At 38.6% G+C, this 22,491-nt stretch overlaps 1 protein-coding gene across 4 annotated transcripts in view; it reads left to right on the forward strand.

Moving 5' to 3' along the window:
• The window catches only part of pax2b (paired box 2b), a 29,840-nt gene extending 9,112 nt beyond the window's left edge, over window positions 1–20,728 (forward strand). For 2 of the 4 annotated variants that reach the window (XM_026178479.1, XM_026178480.1), the window contains exons 6-10: window positions 5,487–5,662; window positions 8,411–8,525; window positions 15,462–15,563; window positions 17,483–17,569; window positions 18,875–20,728. In XM_026178479.1, the coding sequence (XP_026034264.1) occupies window positions 5,487–5,662; window positions 8,411–8,525; window positions 15,462–15,563; window positions 17,483–17,569; window positions 18,875–18,996 (602 nt within the window). In that variant the 3' untranslated portion in view covers window positions 18,997–20,728. Of the gene's footprint in view, window positions 1–5,486; window positions 5,663–8,410; window positions 8,526–15,461; window positions 15,564–17,482; window positions 17,570–18,855 lie in introns of all 4 variants that reach the window. The other 2 variants (XM_026178482.1, XM_026178483.1) reach the window with 1 other exon arrangement.
• Window positions 20,729–22,491: the final 1,763 nt, after the last annotated feature.

The raw sequence follows: 22,491 nt of genomic DNA on the forward strand, positions 1-22,491 counted from the left end.
TTGACTTAAGCAGACAACTCGGAGGTGTGTTGATAACAGGCCGTGTCCATGAAGTGTGTCCGGTCCTTTAAAGTGATATCATATGTCCTTTCAAAGCAACTCGCCAATTGCACAATCAGACCGGTAGATGATTCTTAATTTCAGCCATTGTGTGTGCTTTTCTTGCTTTTTGTCTGGCTTTCTTTTTTGATTTATGAAAGAAATACCAAGAGAGAAATTTCATGATAAGATGATCATCATATATTTCAAAACCCAACAACAATAGCCAGTGGCAGTCAGAATGGATGTGATTCTGTGCTTCAGTAGCTGTTGAATTAATTATTTCTCATCTCTGAGCGTCATGAGGACTGAACTGAGGCGTGTGGATGGAGATGAGTGATGGAGCGGGCCGCCGTCACACCCTGCTCTGTGTATCAGCATCTGTTTTGGGAGAGAGGAAGAATCAACACAGGAACTGGGAGTGCAGCAAAATGTCAGCACCGAAGTGTAACCTCCGAATTAGATTAATAAAGCCTTTAAAAGCTTGGCAACATCACAACAAATTAATGGCCACCACTAGGTGATATTCGACGTACCCAAATTCTCAGGAGTAATCACATTTTTTTGCAAGTAATCAATCAGGCTATGTTTGGCTAATAAAATGTGAAATAATGCAAAAAAAAATGGGTTTAAAGTTCTCAAATTCTTATTACCAAAATTTAATTTCTGCTGATCTACACAATTTGTTGTTCCTACAGTAACACAGAAAAAACATATTACATCCAGAAGACAGTATTTCATCTATGTTTACATAATCAGAATAATCAATTAGCAAGCCAAAATGAAGCTGAGTTCATCCAATTTGATGCAAACGAGTTTTAATTTGATTTCATTTAGCCAAGAATTGAATCAGGCGGGAAATTATACAGGTATATTATTGTGAAATACGTGAATGTGTTGAGGGAACAAACTCGTATGCATGTTGACATGTTATTTAAACACGAAGCAGACCGGGTGGGAGTACAGTTGGGAGGGGGCAAAGCTCATTCGTCTAAGGGAGTCTTTCCTGACCTCAAGGTGCCTCAAACACAAACTTCAAAACTCAATTTTCATTAAACGAAAGACCTTAAACTTCTATTCTGAAGCCCCTCTCTTCTTCTAAGAAAAGCTGCTATTCATACTCAGTCTACACTTCATTTGCGATAATTGTTATCAAAAATAACAACTGTGACGGAGAAGCCAGTCACTCAGACTGACTTCAGACTCGGAGTTGCATTGGCTTAAGTCTCCTGCTAGGGGTCATGACCTCTGGGTGCCAATCCTGCAGAGAGGAGGCTGCTTCATAAAGCTGGTTATCTGATCTGATGGAGGCTACTCCCTTGTTACCAGAGTGTTAATACAGACCGATGTCAAGATGAATATCTTCAGTGCCAGCGGTGATCAATAAGTGACCACAGAGCGAGACAAGCAACAACAAAGCCACTGTGGTCAGAGATTATTATCACTGCAGCGTAATGGGCAGATTTAGAAATGTCCAGATGATGGTTCGGACTTTCGGAAGAGATTTTGAAGCACTTATGCAAGCTGATGCATTTTTATTTAACAATATGTATGGCTATATAAGCAAAATGTTAAAGTTAACATTTCTAAATTTAAATATAGTAGATATATAGTGTAGATCAGGCTTGGTCAAATTTAATTGACAGCGGCTTCAGCTCGCTAACACATTAACTCTTTAAACCCCGAACCATGAAATAAGTAGCAGAAAATTCTTCTTTTTTAAAAAAAAAAATATATATATATGCATTTGTGAGTTTAGTTTGTGACAGTTTATTATTTCTTTATTGCTTAAAACTGTATTGTGCAATTTATTAAATTTTTTATGTTGAGGGTGGGATCACACTGATCATGTGGAAGTCTCAAAAACACAAAAAATCACATATTAAATGTGATAAACTGGGCATTAAGAGGTTAAACTAATGAGGCAGAAATCAGTCAAATGTAAATTATTATCAAATTACTAATTTAGATACTTTTTTTTTTTTTCAATCTTGAGTATGGAAAAAAAGTAAATCTAAATAAAAAACCTCACACTCCAGAGCTTTTCCAGTTAGGCCTTTCTAGGTTTGACTTAAAATAACTACCTTGCTGTGGTTAAGCAACTTTGTCATGGGTTTTAATGATAGCAACAGGGGTAATAAGGTGAGAGAACAATCATAGTCATGGTTTAAAAAACCAGTTTTCACCAGCAACGGGAATGTCTGGTGTTAAAGATGTTTTGTTGGCACTTATAATGACATAATTGTACTCTTTTTTTTTATCCTAATGCACAGGAGTCATAATTCACTTAAGAACAATATGTTCTTTTGGGACTTTGGTGTTTTTTTGGGGGAAACATTCTCCAAACTACTTAAACCTATGCTTGAAGAATCATAATTACATAGCTTCCTGAATGGTCTTAAGAGAGTCGTCTTCTTCACCAAAACACCACCTCTGCTGATTTGTCAGAAGAGAATCAGTAGCAGGGAGGGCAGATTGGACTGAGTGGGAGGAAAAGTGTGTAGCTTGACCCAGGATGGTTTGTCTTGTGTGTGGGAAGTGTATTCCACACTGGTGAATGACAAATATGGTTGGGGGTATTGATCAGGGTGTTGTGGATCAGGCTCGCTGATGGAAAGTAATTAATGACTCTATTTGCTTTGGTAGCAAAGAGGACAACTGGGTTTGATAAAGTGACTTGGTGCAGCTGTAGCAGGTGAGATTATCCACCTGAATGTACCAAAGTGCCACTACAGGGGCAAGAAAGCAGTTTTTTGGGGGGAGGTGTTTCCTTGTTTTTGTTGTGTATGAATTGCGTTATGCTCTTAAAGTAATAAATTTAACTTTTTACCAAGTAGTAGAGCTGTATCGTTGTATTTGCTGGGTATTGCACATGTTAAACCAGTGGGGATAGGCCCCTCTAGGGGGGTATAGAGTAGCGGTCCCCAACCTTTTTTGCACCACGGACCGGTTTATGCCCCACAATATTTTCACAGACCGGCCTTTAAGGTGTCGCGGATAAATACAACAAAATAAAACTTGTACTGGTACCGAATAAAACGAAGATATATTCATAACACACGTGAAAAGACCCAGGAAAACCGAGTTAACGATAAAAACAAGAACAAAATAACACTAAAAACCGATAAAAACCCTGAAAACCATACATTTCACACCCAAGCCTCAACTCTCGCAGCCCGGTACCAAACGACTCACGGACCGGTACCAGTCCGTGGCCCAGGGGTTGGGGACCGCTGGTATAGAGTGACACTATGAGGGGCAATAAGGGGGGATTTTCATATGCTATTGTGCTGAGCATGACATCACATATTTGTTTGTTGACTCCTGGTTTGGCCATCGCATCTTTTATTTTTAAAATGAAACATGGGTACCAAGGAGTGGATCTGACTAAGAAACAAAGGACACTGTAAGCTCATACATCCTGTTTTATGGGACCATACTTTACAAAATGAATGTCACGTTGTATTAAATAGGACTTTGCACTAATAATTGAAAGTACAAACTCATTAGGAAAGTATTTAATGAGGTCATTGCTCAAGGGAGCCAAAGGGTCATTTTTTTAAATGCACTTAATCTTTTTTCAGCTGTATTAGACTTCACTTTTCAGAGCTGCATCCATCTTTTATATACAGCCTTTCTACTGCTAACCTATGTCCTGTAAGATAAAACCTCAAATTAGGGCTGAAATGGATTATCTCATCTAACTTGATGTAAATCGAGTGGTCATGTCAACATTCACAGTTTCAAACCTGGAAACAAAGAGCAAATTCAATCACCTCAAACTTCTTCCTTTGCACACTATGTAATACATTACCCAGTTTCCTCCTTTGTCACAGCACCATTATAATTACTGGGCTGCTTTGTCACTTAATTAATTACACAAATAAATTCATTTTAGGGCAGTTGCTGAAATGAATGATGCTGCTGTCCTTCCTTTGCAGACACCCTCTACACATTACCTCATATTACCTCTTTGAAAGGTAAATGATGCATCAGTGAAACCGTTTATCTCCCAAATCAGATCTTCCGCATAGCAAAAATATAAGAGTTCCTCACAATGCAGCTCTATAAAAGCCTTTTTATGCAAACGTGACACTGACTAAGAAACTCATGGCAATATTTCCGTCACAAAACAATACAGCCTGTCAGATCTCTGCAGCACTTTTAAATAAACCTTAATGCATTTATTTTGGAGACTGAAAGTTTTGCTAATAAGATATTGTTAGCAAAACGCTTTATTTCTTTACATTTTTGCAGCCAGCACAATTTTGGCTTATGCACACCTACCTATGGTCTTGTTTATAGCTCCATCAGCTCCTCTTTGGAGAGTCGGGTTCATCCTCTGGCCTCAGCCGGTGAAAAAAGGTCAAGCAGCAGAATAGAACGGCAATAACCCTCCCAAATGGTACTATCACACAGACATGATTGATCAATTGAATTCCATGGCAGAGAAAAATGTGGGATTAAGTAGAGTATTATACGCACAATGAGTTGAGGCATGATGTTCATTTCAAGTTCATTTCAGCTCCCTCTTGCCACCAGAACAGGCAATCAATAGCGGCCTTGCATATCATATATCACCACTCTCCCACTGAGGGGAGAACATAATCTGCCGCAAATTTAGAATGACAGATTTGTAAGGGAGCTGAAGCTTTCTGGGATCCGGGGAAGAAGACCTACAGACACTGTCACTGCAGCCTGGAGAGGTGGCTGAGGGTGTGTGCGGGGGGTGGTTAAGAAGGGCTGGAGAAGAGAAAAAGAGAGGGCGCTATGGAAGGATGGTCTGTGAAGGTTTGAAAGCGTTGCACACAAGTAACAACGGGAGAGGCATCCTTCTCCCAACAGACGAGTAATCAGGTCAGGAGTCGGGAGAAAATTCCCGTGTTTGGAGAGCAGGATGATTGAACAAGAATGTACAATTTTATTCAGCCCCTTGTCCTCTGCTGCTGCTTTCAAATGGAACCACCCGCTCACTGAGAATGGAAGCAGTATTGAATTGTGAAAGGGAAATTGTGCTTTAAAAAAAAAGGCTGCTCTTGATTTCAGTAACATCGGTAGGGTTTTGGGTGGGGGGGGTAGGAAAGAAGGAAGAAAAATGCACTGGCTGAAATGAAAAGGCACTATAATGGGCTTGCTGCTGCTTTCATTAGTACACATGCTTGCCACAACATGTATATATTTGCAAGTGACGGTAATCCATCAATTACCAGAGGGCTTTCAGATCATGATGGTGTTAATACTGTGGAGGGGTGCAGGGAAAAGCCTGTGTAATGTAGCCAGTGGCTCACCACAGCCATTAAGGTACAGAAAAACCTGCACTCCATTTCTCAGATCCCCCACAGAGAAGGTACAGGAAAAAAACATGAGAAGAATATAAAGTGCATAGCTTGAAGTAAAGGCCAGCTTCCCGGGGTCAGTGTCTCGAATGTTGCTCTTTCTTCTTGTAGATGGTTCAGATGGTTCTGGCCCAAACAGTGATTCTCAGGGTAGTGTGGAGAGTTTACGGAAACACCTGAGGGCAGATGCCTTCACACAGCAGCAGCTGGAAGCGTTGGACCGGGTCTTTGAACGCCCCTCGTACCCTGACGTCTTCTCTACGACGGAACATGTCAAACTAGAACAGGTTAGTGGCACCGAAACTCTCCATCTTTGCTTTTCCTTTCTTGCAGCACTGAAAACCGAGCATGCTAGTACTGAGTCAAACACAGAAAAAGCACCTCTGTCACATATATTCCCAAACCCTTTCCTGGAAATAAAAGCTAATTAAATAAATGTCTGAGATGGCAAAGCCTGGGATTACAGCCCCAGCATGTATAATGCTGGAGGTATCAGTAGGAAAACTCCCACATACTATTGATTTGGTGATGAAAAACACATTCTGTGTACTCCCTGTAATTGAGAATAACAGTAAAGCAACAGAAATTAATCAATACCTAGATTTTTTTTCTTCATTTTTGCCACACTATTCAACTGTTGTTTCTTGCCTTTGTTGTTTATTTTCCAATTCTATGACATATCTTAATGTGCAACGACTGACGCGGCCTCAAAAAGCTGCCTTTATTGTAACACATGCCCATGAAATAGTTGTATGAAGCCTCCACCTTTTTCCTGGTCCTGATATTAAAGCCACTCTGGCCATCCATCCTCATTTCGAAAAATTAAGAGGCATTTGGGAAACAGCCACCCCCCACGCCAAAATGACAGCCAGAACCCACCGCTTATTAAAAGCTCTGGGCTTATTACAATGGATAACCTTTATTTACTTTCATTATACTATTAAACAACAAGAGACTATTAATTTCTCCCACCGAACTACAAGTCGGACCCATAAAGCAAAAGCAGTCACCTAATTGAGTTCATTTTAATTTCTCTCCAATCGGGGCGAATTACGCAGGTGATAAATCAGTGGGACAGGCCTCACCTCCAGAAGAGGGCCTAATTTGCAGCTAATTACAAAACTGATTTCTACTGGAAGATCAATACCAAAACGAATTGGAAATGACTTGCAATCACAAAGAGCGTCAGGGAGAGTATTAAAAGGCAGAGGGAAAAGGGTTAGACTAGGAAAAGGGGGTGAGTAAGTAAGAAAAAAGAAAGGAGGCCAGGAACAGTCCAGAAAAATCAGCTTTAATTTAATGCAATATTAATCAGAGTATTTTCCCTTTCATGGGTGCCTCATGGTTTTTTTTCTTTTTTCCTCAGGAAAATGTGTCCCTATTAGCCAGTGTCTGGGTTCTGTAGCGAGGCATTAAAAATCCATTCTGGAGATGCAAAACTCAATGGATTCACCCCTCCCACACTTCTGCTAGCCATTTGGTCATCCTTTTCAGACCTATCTTTTCAGTTTTCCCCCTCCTGCCCTTTATCTGCATGATAAAACGTCTGTTTGGCGTCTGAAGCCTGCGAGAATAGAGGAAAACATCCGACATTGTGCCAGTGAACAGTTGTAGCAGACAATTAGAGTTTATCTGTGATAGTGGCAGACAAGAGCGGGGTCACAGGCGTCCTCCTGTGGGAGCGCGGCCCACTGAGCCTCGCACACTGCGCTTTGGACAAACATTGTCAACACTCAGACTCCGGAAGTCTCATCTCATTAAAAAAAATCTGCTAACATCTGCCATGGGGAACCTGGAAGAGTATTTTTTTACATTGAGAAAGTTTTTTATTTAATTAAAAAGTCAGGTCACCCAAATTACAAGTTAGAGTTCATTTTTTTTGTTCGTTTGTTTTTTGATTCCATCCCAGTGCAATGAAGGTGAATGGGAGGCTTTTGTGTAGCACAGTGCCTGTACAGGCTTTGGTGTCAGTCGCTGACAATAAAAATGCTTCTATAAAATATGTGAGTTCTGCAGATAATTCAGTGCTATAATAATACACAGTAAAGAAAAGACGTGTTGCCATGAGTTTTTGATCAAACGTCATGATTAATAAATATTTTCTACATCAAAAATCCTCACTTATTTATAATGATATTTTACTTTTACTTTACTTTTTTATTTAAATAATCTATTTTTTATCAATTTTAAACTTTATTTCATGTGGGGTTTTTTTGTTTGTCTTTTTAATTTTAATTTTTTCAAAATTAAAAGGAAAGTTTATTTTGAAAAAATATTATTTTTTAAAAGAAAAAAGAAATGAGGAAATCTATTTTTTTTTTTTTAAATATTTGATAGATTAGCAATAATAATGAAAATCTTTAATGGCAAACCGCAGTGTTTTAACAAAATTTTTCCTTTAAAAAAAAGTTACATCTCCATCAGTCTCTATTAAAAGGGTGGCTCCAGATGTGTTTACATTTCAAAATATCAGAAGGATTAAGGGTTTGTATGGTGCGTGATTTGGGTGAACTGGCCCTTTAAGCCAACATCTGAGCCCAAACAAAAAGAAAAGCCTCAACAGTTTTACGATAGCAAAACACACAAGCTGTACAAGTGATTGTATTCAGAGATAAGAGGTAATGAAATTTAAAGGTGGTTTAGACTCCAAATTAAAACAACAAAAACTCAAAAAAAAAAAAAACCTGAATAGTGTTCCTTAAACGAGGCCACATGGTGTGTCTGTAACAAAGCAGAACTGCTTTCTCCCTTGGCTGATCAGGAGTAGCACTGCAGTCAAGCACAAAGGGCCAGCTGACACCTTGGCTTTTCACTCATCTCAAAATCCCACTTCCTCTCAGACAATACCAAAATACATTCATGATATGCTTGAACTGCCACCCTGCAGCATGAACACACACACACACACACACAATGCTCTCATACAAATTTATACTCACACAGGCCTGTGTGGAACGCTTAATGGAGGAGGAGAAAGGAGGATTTCCATCTAGGTATTGTTTGGTTGTGTAATGATTCAACTGTCCTTTTCCCAGGCTAATGAGTACTCGCTTCCTGCCCTGAATTCCAGCCTGGACGAAGGCAAACCCAGTTTATCCTCTAGCGCCAACCCAGACCTGGGCCCCAGCGTGTCGCAAAGCTACCCTGTAGGTAAGATCAAGTGCCATACAGTACGCCTTTATGCTGCTGAGCCACAGCTTCAGCTGAGGGGTTTTGAACAATGTAAAAGGACAAGAAAGTCAGAGCTAAACATGCCTGTGCAACTGACAAAGAGCAAAATGAAATATGTGACAATAAAGGCAAAGCAAAAAGTTAAGTGTGAAGACTTTTTTACCGTTTCACTCTGAGCTGAAAATGCGATAAAAAGCTTAGCAGCAGTCTTCCGTCTTGGTTTTTTTTTTCCTTTTTTTTTTTTTTTGCTGAGCAAGCAGGGCGATAAGAGAGACTGGGAGGGGAGGGGAGCTGTTCAGTCACTACTGGACAAGGACCTTTGGGTGCCAGCACATCAGAACTATGACTGTGTATCAGAGCAAGGTCTCTGGGAGGAAAAAAAAAGGCCACCATGCAGGACTGACTGCTTGTTGGCTGCTGCTGTGTTGCTCCTGCAATTTGTTCTCCAGGAGATAGTTTGTGTGTCTCAAAGCACGAGTAATGTGCCTCGGTAAATACGCTCTGGCATTTCTGCCGCCTAACTCTAACACTACGATCATTTATTTCACCCTCCTCTCTCTCTTTCTCTCTCTCTGCTTCTCCCTCCTAGTTGTCTCCTCTCCTTGTCACAGTTAATGACTGTCTGGTTAATTGAAATATTGTTTTGTTGTTGCAGTGTTATTACCAAGAAGAAGGTTAAGTTTACTGAAAGTTTACGATGACTGTCGGGGGCCTGAGATTAATATACAGAGCTTTTATTAAAATTCATATAATTATGCAGCAGCCATCAAAGGCAACGAGTTCTGCGCGGGGGGGGGGGGGGGGGGGGGGGGAGACAGGGTGATTGAAAATTGCTGCAGCCCTCCTTCTCAAATGATAGCCAAGCAGTCTTATGAGAAAAGAAAGGGCCCTTCTCTCATTAATATGTGGGAGGTAGATTTCCCCCTGTAAGGCAGGCCTCCTGAGAAGAAAGGTGTGTGTTTGTCCTTTGTGCACTGATGGCCCCATAGAAACAGGCTTGTCTCTACAGGCGGCACCTGGGATATTTTAGATGGTCTCTGCAGAGAGGGTCTCCTTACTGCTTTACAGGTGCAAAGAGACATTAAGAGGAAGAAAGATGGGATTGTATGGATGGCTGTGTGTTCCAGTGTGTGTGTGTGTGTGTGTGTGTGTGTGTGTGTGTGTGTGGAAAGCACCTGACTCGACTTGATTTTGTATTAGTAAATAAGTTTTTTCTGCGCCCTTCCATGTTGGAAGATCTCAGGAATAAAGCGTACAGAGGTCAAACTAATGGAACAAACATGGCTCTGACTTCCACTTGGTAATTACTATTTGGTTAGTGGCTCTTCTGCTTGGTTTTCCCCCCAGTGCCTGCCTGTGTGGATAATAGGTGATATTCAGGTGTGTGGTCTCTCTAATGGCTGAGTATTACAGTTTACTTGCCAGCGATAAGCTCACCAGAGGAATTTTAAGCCTTGCAAAAAGTGGCAAATTATCTGCAGTATTTAGGCTGAGATCCAATTTCAAATTAATTGTGTCTTTACGCGGGAAAGAACTGCAGATTATGTTCGTGCTTAAAAATGTGTTTTTGAACACCAATTAAAATGCCTGCAGTTATTGATCTTGTTGATTTTATGTCCTGGAATTTGCATAATCTATTAAAAATGAATGATTCATGAAGTGCTCATTGCCAGAGATCAGGATTCTCAGTGAACTGAAAGACTTCAGAGATAGAAATCTTTTGTGTCCTCTGCTTATCCTATTAAGGCTCAAAAGTACCTGCAAAGCAGGCTCAAATAAGAAAGGGATTTAAGGGCATTGTGCACATCATCGAAATTCAGAGGCAAGAAGCCACTTCCATTAAAACACTTTTTTTCTCTCCCTTTCCTCCACATTAATGCTGTATTACCTGCTAAATAGTCCCTCTTACCCCATAAAAACACCAAAGGGTTCCATGAATATGTGGATAGGACAATTGCATATTGTGAGGTAATTTCTATTGTTGATATGGGAAGTAATTTCTTTGATGAATTCCCTTCGAGAGATGGATTTCATCTCAAGTGCTTCTTATTCTTTTTCAGTCGAACTGCTTAAAATTCAAATAGTGTGAGCCGTGGGTGAATTTGTGAATAGCGGAGGGAGGAGTTCGGAACTTTTTTTGTGTGTATTTTGAGAAATAAATGGAGAGATGGTCTTGATACGGCCAATTGTCCACTATTTCTATAGAGCGTTTCTGTATTTCCTGAAATTAGCCAGAGCCCACCTGTTTTCTTGATGCTGCTTCAGACTTAAGAGCCCTCTTAAAATTCCCATGAGCGTTCAGTGGGAGTTTTACACATCTCTGCTCATTGGCCGCATACTGAAGACTCTTTAAACATATTCCCTGCTGGGCCTGTTAATGGAGGCCTCCAATGGCTTAAAGCCCCTGTGTCAATGACACCTCTCCTACTCAAGCAGCTGCTTCTGTACACCCCTTTTATACCTTCCTGCTATTAAACAAAACCTCATCCAGCAAACACAACTAGCCACACTTTAGCTGAGCGAGTGCTCTCAGGGTGAACTACACAGAAAGCGTCAAGACCTGCCGTTGTCCAGTGAGCAGCGAGCAATGATCAGACAGTGAACCTGCCATCAGTGATGTGTGGCCTCGTGACAAATCGCTCCCGTGTCTTCCCACAGGGGAAAATGCGGGCTCCGAAATTAATGCTTATTTCATCTTCAGAAAAGCAAACTAACCTTTGAGCACACATTTGATAATGAATGACTTTCAGCCGGTGTTCGGGGAATTAAAGCAATTTGGCTCTCCAAACATTCTTTACTTAGTTGTAATTAATTAGGGTGCTGAGATTTTTTGGCTCGTGATAAATTGCCCCATTCTGCATATAGCCTAGAAAATGGAGGTCAAAGATTTTTGGTTGTTGTTGTAGCAAACATGAAGGTGTCCCTGTCATGGTAAATTTAATACTCTTGCAAGCAAAAGAGTAATTCACAAATGACTTTGTTCTTGTGCCAAATAACAAGAAGGTCACCCCGGTTTTCCCTTTGTGTTTTAAGAAATTGAGTAGTTGTTAGTGCATAATGTGTCTGGTTGTGGGTTCAGATAAAACCCACGGGTTTTATTGCTATAATAATATATGTTTTCAGTCACTCTGTGTACTTCAAAGTTTGCTTTTTTGGGGGGTTCAAATATGTTCACAAGAAATCCGCTATGTTTATGAAATATAACACAGTATTCCCAGCTCGAGCTGCTTCTCAAATGAAGACAGAAATCAACAGGCTTTTGTAACAGCGAACCAAAAAATCTTTGAATTGATTTTTGCAGCGAAAGAAAGGAAAAAAAAGAGGACAGGGGAAAATAAATAGCTCGATTTGCTGGCGTTCAATCTAAGGGGACTGTCAGAGGAAACAGACAATATAAAGAAAGCCATCTTTTAATGAGAATCTGGACACACATCTCTGTTGCAAAAACAACAAAGGCTAGGAAGCAGCTAATGAGGCTATCATTGCTGTACAGAGAGTTCTCCAAATCGGTGCCTCACTGAAAGAGGGTTTTAAAGGGGACATAAAGCAACAGTAACAGAGCTTCTGGCAGTCACTGCCAACTGCATCCTGGAATATACAAAAGCAGGATTCGGCACAGGCGGTTATCAGCGCAGAAGCTTGGCAAACATACCTTTAAAACACCTTTATTAACTGTTTTTTAATAGGTAAACCTTTCCTGTTTTGCATGTTAAAGTCCTTCTTTTATTCATTTATTCTAATCGCTTAGCAAAATTGACACTTTTTGGAGAGGAAATGAAGGCTGAAGTTTCCATGAGGGTTATGCTGAAAGTATTGTTTCACTGATCTGATTGACCTGATCAGTTTTAGGTCCAATATTGGTGAATTGACTAAACAAAATCAAATCCTTTTTTTAAATTTGTTTAGTGATTTTGTTTTGTTTATTTTTTTTGATGTAGTTACACTTACTTCATGCAAATTTACTACCCCAATAATGTTCATTTCCAGTTTCAGTTGGACACATTTTTTTAATTCAGAAATATACCAATAACATCCCAGATTGGAAGCAGCGTCACACGAGGAAAAATATAATGACTCCTTCATCCAAACTTTTAGTAAAATCAGCTTTCATAAAACTGAGTTATCTAGTCTTGCTTGGTTATTTAAAATATAAAGTGCCCGTCGATGACTACAGTACAGCCGTGACTTCATCCAGCATAAAAGAAGCCGAATTGAACTGCAGTATGCTATTATTTCTGAAGAAAATAAATTAAAACTGCAAGCAAAAACAGATCTTGTGGTGATTATATTTTTCAGAAGCTAATGGAGAGATTAGAGTATTTACTTTTATTAAACATATGAGGAAGCTGTAGCTGCTGCAATAATAATGAAGAAAAGATAGTGTCATTGTTTAGGGAGACAGCTAGACAATAGTTACCAGTGTCTACACACACACACGCACACACACACATACACAATGGCCTCAACCCTGCTGGACCCCCCACCTACAGTACTCCCACGGCTCCCTTTGACTTATGTGCACTGGCTTGTGGCTAACTAATTCTTATTATAAATGAAAGGTCCAGCATGACCTCACTCTTTTCTATAAAGCTCTTTAACTCTGCAGCCCTTGAGTTTCAGCGCTTTAAGCAGAAGATAAATCTCAGCAGACCCTCATACAATACAACGATCAGTGTGGAGATTTGCAAACAATAGGGAACAGTTGTTGGACATAAGATTTAATCGTTTCTTTATCAGACAATTTGTGATCACAAATGAAAAAGTTCTTTTTTGGGGGGGAAAGTGTTTTTAGAGCAAATTCGCTTCACAAGTAAGTTGATATTTGCCTTTCATGTACTATTTTACAGCGTTGTGGTTTACATTGTACCTTTGAACAAACCTGTGAATAAATCTTTTTTCTGCTGAACAACAGAGTGGCAAATTTGTGTCATCGAGTGACAATTTCAGACAAAAAAAAAATGTTTTTTTTAAATTAATATTCGCATTTTAAGGGTTCAATTGATGATGGAGCTGAAAACCTTGCTTAAGATTGGTATTTTTGTTTTGTTTTGGGGGTTTTGTTGTTTGTTTGTTTTTTGCAGTTAGAATTTCCACTGGTGTTCACAATAACAACACAAAAATGTATCATAACATTAATATTATACATAAGAGTCTTTTTCGGGAGTTAGCATGGATTATATGAGTTACAGTATATTTTAAGTAAAGCAGGCCAGCAGGTCAGCCTGGAGATGATTTTAATCACTGAATAAATACTGTTGTATACATCATATTCAAGTGCAGCACTGTAGTTGAGTGAGAAAACAATGAAAGCAGTGTCAGCTGCTGTTAATCCTTTGTATTGGTTCCTATTTTACCAAAAAACAAACAAAGAGAGCCTCAACTCTCCATGCACTCTTTGCGTTAAATAGAAGCCATTCAAAGCTTCCATGGCTTCTTTTACTCCTAACCCTCGTCCTCCTGGTCCTCTCTGGCAGATCTTGGCCTTGTGGGCCTGCCACCATGTTTCTGCCAGTTTTACCACCAACCTTTTCAGTCCCTGGCCCCCACATCCCTCGGCATAGCCAGTATTGCTGCCAGCTTGTAGTAGTGGTACATCATTAGCCAAAAGTATCATTCCCACATCCTCAAAATAAACAAATAATGTGTTTGTTCCATTATTCTTTTAATCCAGTATATATATGTTTTCTGTGTCTTATGCTTACTGGCAGTACTTTGTTGTTGTTGTTGTTGTTGTTTTATTCTATTATATAGTTATTGCTTTGCATATCCTCTTATTTTGTTAGAGGTACAGAGTCACAGACATTAAAAGTGAGACAAATCATGCATAGCGGCGCTGCAGAGTCAAAAACATTGTTTGAGGGAAAACAGCATTTACCAGTAAACACTTTTTGCCTCATAAGATGAAAAAGTAAACTTGGATTTGAATCTGGTGCCAGACTATAATTTTCTTTTCTTTTTTTTTTGTAACACCAACAACACGAACAACTGTTGTCCTCTGGTGTTACGGTGCATTTTATCCTGTACTTCCTCATTAAAGCTCCAGTGGGAAATGATTTTTCCCTTTGAGTCTAAGTGACCCTCACAGTTGACAATATAGCAGGGGCCTCTCTTACCCCAGCCACTGTGGTAAATGGAGTTACGTGCCGTAGTCCGAATGTCCCTGTGGCCAACGAGGACAGCCCAACCGTCACTCTCAATTACAGAGCTGAATATCTGCAGCCAGACGGGTGACGCTCTGCGGAGGGGCCTGCGTGCTCTGCCTTTACAGCCACTACAGAAAAGAGAGGAGACTTCTGGGGTTTACTAAAGGCTGCCATATTTAGACAAGTTTGAATTGTTTAATGAGGAGACATATATACGTGACTAGGATTCGGTTGATTGGAAGCAGCAGCTGTTAGTTTGTTTTTAGTTCACCTATTAGAGGCAGGCTGATGCTTTCTGGTAACTGAAATTTGGAGTTTTGTACTGACTGACTTGTGGTGATGGTGGTGAGTCATGACGTCCACAGAAACAGGGGGTAATGGTTGTTTTGTGTAATTGCACATTTGCATTTTTGAGGATGGGAGGCTGAAAGCAGAGGTGAAAGTGGCTAACCGCACTTGAGTTTGCTTTTACCAACCTTTATTTTGCAGGAACAGCTACTTATTTGCTCAGCAGATTCAGATTCTACATATTTTGTTTGATAATATCAGACTCTGAAAGCAGAAACTCAAGCAGAATATAAAAAAGTTCAGATTTTAAATTCTCCAAGCCTAAAAAAAGAATACTTTGCTTCTTGCTTTAAAGATAGAAATGTTTCTTTTCACTCAAGTGTTAAGGATTCATTTGTAAGTTACAGCGTCACCAATCTTAAACAGAAGATTTTCTAAATCACACCTGAGTTTTCTTTCTGTTTGTTTTGTTTTCTCTCTGCAGGTCGGGATATGGCCAACACAACCTTACCTGGGTATCCCCCTCACGTTCCCCCTACAGGCCAGGGCAGCTACCCAACCTCCACACTCGCTGGAATGGTTCCTGGTAAGAGATGAAGTGTTTTATATTTTCATTAGGGGTTATTTAACAGTTGGCGTTGCCCTCAAAACATTTGTAGAAGCTGTATAATATTTAAATGAATATTGACCTGTAGAATAAGGGATTCACATATTCTTATATTATGTGTGCATATGATTGGGTCAGACAAGCTGAGTAGGTGATCAAAGAAAGGGTAGAGCATGGTCAAACTCTCTTTCTTCTCATCTTCCCGGTTCTGTTGGCTCATCATCTCCTCTGGTGGCCGTTCTCAGCGGCCTCGATAAACAGCACCAGCAGCCCTCCCCAGCCTCTGAGCTCCAGAGCATATCCTTTACTCTCCTCTACTTAACCTGCAGTTCAGGTTCACAGCAAACAGTTAAGGGTCAAAAGGCAGAGGCATGAGAGCCCGGTAAATATTCAAATCATTGTCTCTCTGAGGAGGTCAGGTTTGTGTTTCACTGCCAGGAACAGGGCAAAGATGCAGTTTTGGTGCAGGGCTTTATACGCTTCTCCAGCTCCAGCATCGAGGCACACGTTTTCAGCAAAGCACAGCCAGCATTTTGCTTTGACGTGATTAAACCACATGGACAAGGAAATCAGTCAAGTGTGCATTGTGTTAGCATATCATTTACCAATCAGGCACCCCATCACAGACTCTGGCTGTTCCTTTTTCTTCCATTATAAAATGACATTTTTTAGTATATTCTCAGCCAAGGAGGTTGCATTTATTTTCCATTTGTTGTTGTTTTGTGATTTGAAGGTAGACTAAAAAGGAGCATTTCATAAAACCTAGTGGTAACTTAGTCCTCAAAGCACTAAACAAATGCTTTTGTAAAGGGTAAGGGTATTTCTTAAAGGGTAGGTACACCCAAATTACATCGCATCATCCATATCTAGCCCTGCTTTAATGTTTGTGGTATTCTTAGAACTGAATGGCTTACATGTAATGCTATGTTGCTAGATTATTTATTATTTATTTATAAATTATTTATTATATTATTTAGCACATTATTTTTAAAATAGTAGTTTATTTTTGAAAATATTGAAAATATAGAGACAATAAAAATACATATATTGTATACATTTTTCCATATTCTTCTTCAAAAGCTTGATGTCATAATAGCCAAAGCAGCAGTAAAAACAAAGGGTGATGTGGGAGCCCTGGGCGATAGCGCAGCCCAGATTTACTTTTTTGATTTCAGCTAATAAAACTGTTAAATCATGTGGGTGGAAAAGAGACAAGTCAAACATACTTTTACTTTCCATTTGTTCCTATGTGGCACCAAGCAAAAGATGAGGACCTTAATCCCATGGCTTGTGGTTTTGTGTTACAACTGATTCATCCTATACACAACCACTAAGATTTAGTGACAGGCACAAAACACTGTTAAAGCAAAGCCATTTCTCACCAGCTCCATATAAAATCTGGCCTTTATTATCTCGTAAAAGAAAGAAACGTGTTGAACCAGCAGCAGTGCTCACTGACATGCTCCAAGGTACTTCTGTTGCAAGAAACATCAGAGTTTAGACCAGAGGGCTTTGAGACTGGAGATGTTAAAACTCCTCCAAGAAAGGCTGCAGGATTTATTGCAGCATATCAAAAACGTATGCATGAAACTGTTTATTACCACTCTGTATTTATTAGACTGCTTTGGAATATACTGGAGGAAGAAGAATGGGTTGATATCCATAAATGGGACAGGGAAAAGCCGCCTTCAGTGTCACATCCTGTATTGTTCAGTGTTGCATAACTTAAGTGAAATGAAAAAGAAATAAATTACTTGCTTGACTGGTCTCACATCGATGACTATCATTTCCACCCACAAATTGCATCCTGTTTTGAATGACGAGAAATGACTGCATGTGAAGGGGGTAATGGTTTGATGCATTGAAATGCTAATTGATTTGTTGTTTTTGTTTTGCAGGGAGTGAGTTTTCGGGGAACCCCTACAGTCATCCACAGTACACAACCTACAATGAAGCCTGGCGATTCAGCAACCCAGCATTACTAAGTGAGCAGAGAGTGAGAAACTTGATGAGAATGATTAATTGACCATTTACTAGATCAGCGATAGTCCAGTTGTAGCCTTGCAGACATGGAAGTCTTAGGATATTTATACATCCCAAAGCATTACAGCTGGAGCGCTAACAAGAGCAATACTTTCTTTTTAGTGCTTTAGTGCATTTGAGGTGGTGATTTGTGTTATATTTAAGCACCACCTGTAATAAAATAGATATGTATTGCAAGTGTTATTTTGTATTATCTTGCCCAAGTAAAGCTTGAGCTAATCCTTAAAACTGACCTACTATTTTCTGTCATTTCTACATTATTCCAATGACGGATTCTTATATGTTTCCAATAACAAGGTTAGAGTATGTTTAATAGCTCAGACTACACTGCTCTAAATCCTGAGTTTAAGGCAGTTTTGGATATGTACAACCAGGATATTCCTAATATGATGATCCTGTCCCTGGTTGTCAACACACGAGCCCCACCCACCTGCTCTTCAAACCTTCTGTTTGCAAGTTGCAGCCAATCAGGAGACAGCTGTCTTATCGGGATGGTGGTCTTAAAGGGACAGGAGTTAAAAATCTTGTTTCAGACTGTAGATGAATTAAGGCCCAGTAGCAGAGAAATAAAGACTAATTTGAACAGAGAATCATGCAAAACTACTCTAGTAGAGTGCAATAATAGAAATTAAAGAGCTAGAAATGAGCACAATAGGTCCCCTTGAACATCCTTCTACGATCCTAAATGTTAAAGTGTTATATTTGAAAAATTATGTTAGGACAACAGTTGAGTAATCATTTTGCTGATATTGCTATACTAAAAACAAAAAAAATTCTTCCTGTCATGTCTTCTACATCCAATAGGTGACCTTTTGTCTGTGACATGTAGCTTTAGTGGGTCTCTTTTTTGATTACAGCATTTGCAGATTCAAATTTAAATCAAATTAAAAATTTAGAAAGCATAAAAAATGTGAAATGCATAAGATGCAACCTTTCTTAGTTGTTTATAGCTAGTTAAGTAAACAACATTTAAGTAAACTTTAAAGGAAAATCCTAATTTTGCTGGTCTAACATCAAGGATTGATGCAAAAGTTTCAGTATGGAAACATTGGCAGGTGGTAAAAACAATAAATGTGGGGGACAGGTCTTAGTAAATGGTTAGTGTGATGTGACTTGAATGATGAAACCTATTATTACACATTATAATATGAATATTAACATATTTGGTAAATGGCAGTGAAAACTGTATTTGTTGTTTCAAATGGTTCGTTCTTCTGTTAACTTTCAGGTTCCCCTTATTATTATAGTGCCGCATCGAGAGGCTCCGCCCCTCCCACTGCTGCCACTGCCTATGACCGTCACTAGTTACCATGGAAACCAAATCAACCTGCAGGACCATGGCCTCAGCCTCCATATTGCCCCGGTGTGAGCGGCATGGTCCACTGGACACTGAGCAACTGCGCATAAAATATTCCTGGCTCACACAAAAAGAAACTAAACGGTTTTTGGGATTTGTGACAACTTCAGTCCTCTCTCATCACAGCTTTGTTGGACCATCAAAGCCAAACTTAATCTCCAAGACATCATCACGGACAGGGAAAGTTGCTACACACATGATAAAACTTGTGGCTAAATGCAGTGATTTAACAAATAAAATAAAAGGAAAAAGACTCTAAAAAAGAAAAGAAAAGTCAAGAATTCTTTCCCCCTTTAGCAGTACCACAGTTTCATCCCATCATGGATCAATACTGTACATTCCTTTTTCTTGATGGCTCTCAGCAGGGACACTGTCCAGAGCTTAAAATGTAGCAGCAGCCTTTTTTCCCCACTTTTCCAATTTGTCTCCCTCTCGATTCAAACGGCAGTGCAGAGAGATCAGAGGAGATTAGCAGCAACACGTGCAGGCTGTGGCAGCCTAATGTTGATTTTATCCATTTGAACAGTCACCGACTGAACATCCAGCATGAGTAAATCGATCGCTTTTGATGCCATGAGAAGATTAGGACATGTTCTCTGTGATACACAATCAAGATGTAAAAATGAAAATGAAATAAATAAAGAAACATCCGTTTGAAAATAGATGGAGCCATGACTATATAGCACCATGGCCCGCTATTTGCAAGACTTCGAGAAACTAGTAAATATATTCTTAAAATGATTTTTTTATTTCATTTTTATAATTCGTAATGACTCAACTGCAGACTGCTTGGCTAGTGTTTCACTATGTCTTATTTGTCAGGATTCAAGAGGTCATCAGGCAAAACTTTTGTTGTGGTTTTTTTTTTGTTGTTAATTTTGCACTATTTTGGAGGTTTGCAACACTGGAGCGTTATTATGCAGAAAACTGACATGCATCTTTGCTTTATTTCACAAAACCGGCTGTAAGTCCAAAAGGCACTTACAGTTAATCTTGTATTTCAAGGCCCATCATGTCACTGCCTTGGCGTGCACTATACTATGTTCTCACAGCTTACATTTCTATTTAAGTTGATTAAGTCTTTGGCATTCAACCACAAAAAAAGGATATAACAGCCATCCCAAGTAAAAACACTATCATCATTTGTCTAGTCTGATAACTGAAGCGTTCAGATTCACGCTGATAAGATGATTCTGATGACTCCAATAAAATCAAAAAGCAGGGCGACGTTTTCAGCTAAATGCCTTAAACATGCTCCTTCCTAACTTTAGCCCCCTCCTCCCCCTCCAACATGTTTCAGGCCAAGTCATTTGTTTGAATCAAGCTGGAATGATGGTTTCTTCATCTGTCAAGTGAATGTATTTGCATTTGCCAAAGACTTAGTTCTCATTAATGTTTATTTACAGGCCGCCTATATGCATCACGAGAGCAGTATTATTGTTATTATTGTTATTATTATTAGAAAAAAACCCGCATTGTTCATGAGGAAAAGTATATGTATAAATTCTATGCAGTGCAGAGATGGTCATCATATGCATATTCAGCTGTAAACCTAAAGGTAGGTGGAGTTTATTTAATGTTATGTTATTTACAAATTGTTCATTTTGTAGAAGCATTCTTTGTGTGTGATGTGAAGACACTTCTCTGTAAATACAGTAAGAAAAAATGTCTTTCATGTTCATGGGTATTATCACTTTCATTATGCTGATATCACTTGTACAATAATAAAAGTGTCTGAAATCTTTTACGCAAAAGGACCTGCGGGTTGTCTCGTATAATCATTGCATTTACACATAAAGACAAAAGACAAAAAATTGACTGGTTAGATCTTCTTAAATGGGAGGATTTCATATTTTTCTATTTTTTATCACTTCACGCAAAAAAGAAAATCATGTTTGAAAGTTTTTCACTGTTTGTTTTTATATTTGTGCATTTACTAGAACAAAACAAAGTGATTAAAATCCTCATTTGTACAAGCTAAATTTAATGAAAAATGACAAGATCATTTTAAATTTATTTGATACATTTCAAAAGTAAGCAATTAAGTATAGCTTCTCTTTACTTAATTATTTTAGGGCTGCATTTCAGTCCATTCATATAAATTTTGTGAAATTATGGTCAACGTCTAAGTCAAAGTCAAAGTCAGCTTTATTGTCAATTCTGCATGTACATAAACAGGATCAAAATGACAATCAAAATTACCCCTGACCCCTGGTGTGCAACTACAATAAAGTATAACAAATAAAATAAAATAGAAAGCTATAAGAATAAGGCATACAGATGTGAAAATAAATATGAAGTATCAAATAGACTATACCTAATTACTATCTATCTACAAAAATATAAGTTGTACAAGAATCCTTAAAGCTCTATATACTATTGCAGTTCTTTGTTAAAATTATAACATATATATGTAAATATATATGTATATGATGAATTATTAAAAAGGTCTATGAGACTGAATGTATAGATAAATTTAATCTACCATTATATACAGGTGTCCCAAAACATATTAAGTAAGTAAAGTTGAATTCAAAGTTGGTAAACTCCAACGTTTTTTATAGAAATACTGAAAAAAGCCATGAAATAAGAAAAAGAAAACTGAATATATTTATGAGTGTTTAAACATTATGTATTGTCAGACTCACTGTCAAAGTGTGTTTATTTGCAGCTAATTTTACCCCTTTATTAAATTCAAAATCACAATATATCAAAAGTTGAAATTGAGAAATTTTATTACTTACGAAAAAATAATTCATTTTAAGTCTGTAGTTGACCACACAAAGAAGTAAACATATAGGAGCATGAGATCATTTAGGATGCAGGCAGAATGATATGGCAAATAAATATTTAAAAATCTAAATCATGAATGTTTGATTAAGTCAAAGTCAAAGTCAAAGTCAACTTTATTGTCAATTCTGCCACATGTACAGGACATACAGAGAATAGAAACTTCGTTACTCTCAATCCCTAGATAAAATAGAAAATGAACATTTAAATATAAGAGTGATTAAAAATGCAAGTAAAATATTTTAAAGTAAAAAAAATTAAATAATATAATACAATTTTACATATAACAAGAAAGCTATACAACATACAATATAAGGGTAAATGACATTGAGTGCAAACCAGGCAGAGTAGTGCAAATAGGCAAATAGTGCAAATGGAGATTTGGTAATGTACGGTATGAGATAGTGTAACACAAAGTCTTACAGGAAAGGAAAGGAACACAAACAATGTGCAGAATATATGAGAAATCCACAATAATACTGAATGATATATACAGGTTTAGGACCAACATGTGCTGCTCTATACACACAAGGACTTTCGTCAGAGAAAGCCTTTCTCAATTCAGGATAACAATTCCAAGCATGTTGCATGTGCAACAGCATGACTGCTCGGCAGAAAGGTGGATGACTGGTCTTCCTGCTATCCGAACGAGTCATCCATTAAAAACATTTGTCACATTATGAGACAAAATATAGAGCACGGACATCTAGAACCTTG

Source organism: Astatotilapia calliptera, chromosome 8, assembly GCF_900246225.1.
Source record: "Astatotilapia calliptera chromosome 8, fAstCal1.2, whole genome shotgun sequence".
Lineage (NCBI taxonomy): Eukaryota > Metazoa > Chordata > Actinopteri > Cichliformes > Cichlidae > Astatotilapia > Astatotilapia calliptera.